The sequence below is a fragment of the Brassica napus genome, chromosome A1, assembly GCF_020379485.1.
Source record: "Brassica napus cultivar Da-Ae chromosome A1, Da-Ae, whole genome shotgun sequence".
Lineage (NCBI taxonomy): Eukaryota > Viridiplantae > Streptophyta > Magnoliopsida > Brassicales > Brassicaceae > Brassica > Brassica napus.
Genome location: NC_063434.1, coordinates 22,462,483 through 22,468,597, shown reverse-complemented (window position 1 = coordinate 22,468,597; position 6,115 = coordinate 22,462,483). Strand labels below are relative to the sequence as shown.

The 6,115-nt window shown below is 31.4% G+C and overlaps 1 protein-coding gene across 1 annotated transcript; it reads left to right on the top strand.

Annotated features, from left to right (window-relative positions):
* The first annotated feature begins 922 nt into the window (after positions 1–922).
* On the top strand, positions 923–5,550 carry LOC106436500 (heat stress transcription factor A-6b-like). The gene is made up of 2 exons (XM_013877464.3): positions 923–2,536; positions 3,177–5,550. Exons 1-2 carry the CDS (start codon positions 2,189–2,191, stop codon positions 4,023–4,025), a joined length of 1,197 nt encoding a protein of 398 aa, XP_013732918.1. The 5' UTR covers positions 923–2,188; the 3' UTR covers positions 4,026–5,550.
* The last annotated feature ends 565 nt before the right edge of the window (positions 5,551–6,115 follow it).

Here is a 6,115-nt window from a genome sequence, read left to right as displayed (position 1 = left end):
AAATAGTGTTTTGGAGTTGAGTTAAAGATGAAAAAAAATTTAGTGTTGAAATCAAAATAAAATAATGTAACCTTGACACTATAATAGTGTTATAGATTGAAAATAGTCTAAATTCTATTAATGAACAAGATCTCACATGTGTTTCTAATTGTGATATTGTGTCCTGTTCTAATTGGAGAAGTTTAGCGTAAAAACTTTTTTGTTCTGGATAAATTTAATTCTTATTACTGATTTATCATGGTAAATAATACTTATTTATCAGATTCAGTCCCGTTAAATCAAACCCAGGTTCTTCGAGTTTCAGATATTTAAACTCACATAGATATTTATATTTTTTTGTTTGGTTTTATATCGGATTGGGTCCAAGTTCTTAGAACAGTAAAATACACTGAATTCCCAATTATACTATAGATCAAGTATTCAGTACCCATATTGTATCTAAAAATATCTGAATACCAAAAAAAACAAAAAATATATATGTAAAATTTGAAATTTAACCCGAGAACTTAAAAATATATTTTTAACCTCGAATCTAAAACTTAAAAATATTTAAAATATATCAAAAATAACTAAAACATTTAATATATACAAAAAGAAATCTGGTTATTTGGACATCTGACTGAATCTTGGTTAAAACTCAAATTCGAACCAGAACCCAAACCTGTAGATTTAACATAAAAATAATAAATAGGCCGCAAGTGGAATGATATTTTTTGAATAAAATCATTTGAAATAGATCATTCCATGCCATTCCATAAATTAGTTGCCAGTTATTATAGAAGTTTTTCAGAACACAATTTCATGCATTCCATTTTTTGGAATGAACAGAAAAATTAATATTTTATAAAAATTATTCTTTTTATTCATGATTCTTAACCTTTTTGAATAAATGGAATATGTGATATCTCTATTCCTTTTATAATTTCAGTTTCTATTATATTTTTAACATCATTCTAATTTTTCTATTTCACAAAATAATCATTCTTTTTATTCATAATATTCTTATTAGGAATAACCAGTTACACTCGTAGATTCTGTAGTATAAACTTGGATTCGAACCAAACATGTATCTTCGGGTCACTACCAGTTTGGATTTTGGATCAACAAATTACCAAAACTAATTATAGATTACAAGGAACACCTTACACAATTTTTTTTGAATTGAGGGAGAGGCATGGAGAATATGCGATTGTCTAGCAATGATGATCTACATAAATATTTGAGATTGTATAATTTATTTTTGAGAAACAGGAAATGCCAGATATATAGATGAATCTATGGTTAACTGGAAGATGAAAGGGGAAAAGACCGAATGAATACAGCATTAAATTTCTATATGTTGTAAAATATTTGAAAAAAAATCATGATCTGAAAGAAGTTTTTATAAAACCGTTTTTAAAGAAAAATTAAAATTCATTCCAAAATATGAAAAAACTAAAAATATATGTTTTCATTCTTCAAAAATATGTCAACAATTCCAGTAGCAAAAATTTATATAGTCAAATTTCTTTATGAACTTGATCTTTACTACTCCGCGATTAATACATGTACATTTTCTTGAGTGTGTATATATAGCGTCGCTTTTCAATAGTTTTTGACAAAAGGATTTATTTGTGCAAACTAAGAAGGGTCTTGAACTCTTGACGAGTGTATACATGCATTAGTACTTATTATCAACCAATCAGAAGAGAACACGAATATATATTAGTTAGTGGCTATTAAATAAAGTCATTGTATATTTTAATAAGAAAAATATGGAGTGACTCATTACCTATAGTACAGAAAATATCTCAGGATTTGCTTTTGGCTCCACCATGTCAAACTATCTAGATGCCAACACAAAGCGCAAATTAAACAATAATTAACCTAACAATAAAGAAAAGGGAATTGTTTTTTAGCCATACAAAAGAGGAAGGAATCCATCATCAAAGTTTATAAAATTGGAATATATAGTAGAAAACCCTTTTGCCTCCTTGCCTCTCATTGCTTTCTCTCTTCTCCATATATACTTCATCTTCACACCCCCAAAACTCCACAGTCAAAATCTCTCTCTGCATAATTCTCCAAAGTTTAAACATTTCAGTATCCATTTCTCTCTAATCCAAATCACATTTTCCTCTATTGCAAATTCAAATTCAGTGATATTAAGCGAAGTTAAAACCACAAAATTTATTTAAATTGAAACCACATGGATCCTTCATATAGATTCATTAAAGAGGAGTTTCCTAGAGGATTCAATGATTCTCCATCACCACCATCTTCTTATCTCTACACAACTTCCATGGCCCCAAATGATCCAACAACAACACTGAGCTCTCCACAACCAATAGAAGGTCTCCACGAATCAGGCCCACCTCCATTTCTTACAAAGACATATGATTTGGTAGAAGATTCAAGAACCAATCATGTCGTCTCTTGGAGCCAAGCCAATAACAGCTTCATCGTCTGGGATCCAGAATCTTTTTCCATGACTCTCCTTCCCATCTTCTTCAAGCATAATAACTTCTCTAGCTTTGTTCGCCAGCTCAACACATATGTAAGTACTAATCTTAAAGAGATATACTTACTAACTCACAATCAAATGGTGACTGCAACTATATTAGGTCAAAGCTTGATTTTGTGGATTTTTCCATATGGTGCAGTCAAAATTTAAATCGAGTTCTTAGGACTTGGGTTTCTGATTGGTGTTTTTCAGCGTTTTTGAGATCATCAGAGTGGTTAATTAGTGTTAATTATAATATACATGATTGCTTGACGGATTTGTGAGTTTATATATATAAATGCAAGTGGGCATCACTGTTCTCCGAAAACTCTCGAGACTTTATTATACTTTACATCCACTTGTATATTTTGTATCTTTTTGTTTCGAGATCTCTTGAAACGGAGCTCATTAAAATGTTCAACATTTGTTTGTTAGAAATCTCCAAGGAAAAATCTCTACAACATTGATTGAATGATATGATATGCAACTAATTTGTTTCTCTCTCTATAGTCACGTATAATATATACAGAAATGAAGTATAACTATAAGAAAACTCTTATCTCTAGTTGCATAAAATGCACAAATTAGAAAATGAGATGGCTAGAGTATGTATGGAATGTTTTGGGCTTTGATATTATGTAAGTTGATTAATCCACGTGTGGAGTTGAATCTGATCATAAAATTATATAAATAGGGTTTCAGAAAGGTGAATCCGGATCGATGGGAGTTTGCAAATGAAGGGTTTCTTAGAGGGCAAAAGCATCTCCTCAAGACAATAAGGAGAAGAAAGACGAGTAACAATAATCAAATGCAACCCCCTCAATCTTCCTCTCAACTACAATCTCTAGACAATTGTTGCATAGAAGTTGGTAAGTATGGTCTAGATGGAGAGATGGATAGCCTAAGGCGAGACAAACAAGTTCTGATGATGGAGCTGGTAAAGGTGAGACAGCAACAACAAAGCACCAAAATGGATCTCACACTATTAGAAGATAAGCTCAAGAAGACTGAATCAAAACAAAAACAAATGATGAGCTTCCTAGCCCGCGCAATGCAGAATCCAGATTTCCTCCAGCAACTCATTGAGCAGAAAGAGAAGAGAAAGAATACAGAAGAAGCAATTGACAAGAAGAGACAAAGACCGATCGATCAAGGGAAAAGACATGTGGTTTGTGTGGAAGATTATGATGATGGTGGTGGTGGTTATGGAAGGTATGGAAAGGATGCTGGATCCTCCTCGGCGTTTTTTGACATGAAACAAGAAACATATGGAGACATGTCAGAGTTAGACAGACTTGCTATGCACATTCAGGGACTTGGAGATCAGTGCAATAAGGAAGATGTGGTATTGGATGTTGGAAAAGGAAATGAAGAAGAACAGCATAAAGAAAGGTACCAGGATGAGAACAACGAGATTTATGGTGAAGGTTTTTGGGAAGATTTGTTAAATGAAGGTCAAAATTTTGATCTTCAAGGAGATGATGAAGAAAATGTTGATGTGCTAATTGAGCAGCTTGGTTATTTGGGTTCTAGTCGACACTAATTAAAAAAAAAAAGCACTTAGGCATTTAAATCAACCTGTTTACTATTGAATCTTTGGCTTTGTTTCAGTTAGGTGTTTCATGGGACAACTTTTGAACTCGGGTGTTAAGTCATGTTCTTGTTTCTTTTGATGGTTTTAGTTCTTGGAAATAAAATCGTTTCTTTATTTATTAGGGATTTATTATAAGTAATTTTATGTCAGGCACAGTTATCCCACAAGTTTTATAACATCTCGTTGATTCTGGAAGTGATTCAAATCTATGTGATTAAAAATCACATTTGTTTGGACAGATGAAGCCCTGCCAAATGTGGTCATCGTAGGCGCAAAAAAATTATAGATTTGTGTCAAGATCGACATCTAGGGAATAGTATATACCTTTTAGCGATTAAGAAAAGTATGTTTAATGAGATAAAGATGTACTCTTAAAAGAAAATAAATTAAATATCAGGTTTTGAGGCTAGTATAAATATGAATCCAAAGAACTATAAATTGTTCATTTGTATAATCTATATACAAACCATAAACAGCGTATTTGTCTCAGTTGTGTTTCTCTTTTTTAAAAAAAATCTTCTTTTGAAAGTTAATTCGCATTTGTTCACCACATATCTAATTTCCCCAATAAAATTATCACAATTGTAGGCGCGATACATTTGAAGTTAAAATTTCTTATATATTTACACTATGTTAAGTATATTGCATTAGATCAAACGTCAATTTTTTTGAAAGATAAATAAAAATGCAGAATCTCTAAAATTGGTTGTTTTTTTACTGGTGCTAAGTTAAGTCATTTTCTCTGTGAAAAAATAGATGGGAAATTTAAGTGGGACTACTAATTATTATGATGAGAATATGCCAGCATTGAAAATTGGTTTGACTTAAATTTCATTAAAATCATTTATCATAAAGTTAGAGTCCAAACACAGCTACCAAATCTAAATTGTTCTTACCTTAATGAATAACCAACTCCTGCTTAGATAACCATACTCCTAACCGTTTCTAGTGGATGCCATATTTTTTATATAAAAAAAAAGTAATTCCACGAAATTCAAATCTCGCAGGTCTAATAGTTTAGAAAACAACAACTGGTTGTTTAAACCTTTATTGATTCATAAATTATTTATCCATTTATTAATTCGCTCTACTTGTTAAGAAAATGTAATACAACACTGAAACACGGCTCGAGCTTTTCATTTTAACACTTTATTTAGTTTTACTTTATACTCCCACTTCGTGGAATATGATAGTGCACCTTAAACCGCTCCATATATTCTTTTGCTATTTCTTTAGAAGCAATTGTTTTTTCTCTCGTGTTGCGGAAATGGCAAGCTATCTACTGGCTTTTGATCTTGTCATAATAATCATTGTCTGAATATTTCCCGAAATAGATAAAACCATCAGTTCAATGTTCATTATATCTTAGTTTTACGGATGTAGTTATCAAAATTTTAGCAATATAGAATATAGCGGTAGATAAATAGACAACATGGCAACATATCATTTCAAAACGAAGTAAAATAGAGTTTCAGTTGCAACACAATAAAAGATAGAAGTACGATAATAATAGTAAGGGAATTAGTCGAACAGTTGGACTAGTAATACAATTTTATCTAACTAAGAAACTAAAAGAACATTGAAACGAAATTCTTCAAAACAAAGATATTATATTCAATTAAGAAATGTTTATTTTATTTTCAAAGCACTATATAACCGTCTCTAAGGCATTATTTGGGGTATCTAAATTGTATTTCTCAAAATATAAACACAAATTATATTATTAAAGGCAATTTTGACATAAGGTTTTTTTTTTTTTGTCACAGAAACTTTTAATTAGAAACTAAGAAAGAGATTTGAGCCCAAAGATGGCCCAAACCCAAAGTCATTACACAGATAAGCCATCGGCTTTTGAGTTTTCCAATCTAGATAAATGCGAGAAATAAACAGATGCAAAACCAGAGGAAATCGATCGGATGTTGCCAACGATGCCGATGATTTCTTTTGACTGGAGGTTGCCGGAAATAGCTCTAACGAGCGTTGAATTGGTGGAGAGAAACCTGAGTGATGAAACCCAAAGTTTAACACCATGAAGAGTC

Bases quoted from the DNA above. Each gene is read 5' to 3' on its own strand.
- LOC106436500 (XM_013877464.3), top strand. From the start codon at position 2,189: ATGGATCCTTCATATAGATTCATTAAAGAGGAGTTTCCTAGAGGATTC. The intron at 2,537-3,176 runs GTAAGTACTAAT...TTATATAAATAG, and splicing joins TTCGCCAGCTCAACACATAT to GGTTTCAGAAAGGTGAATCC.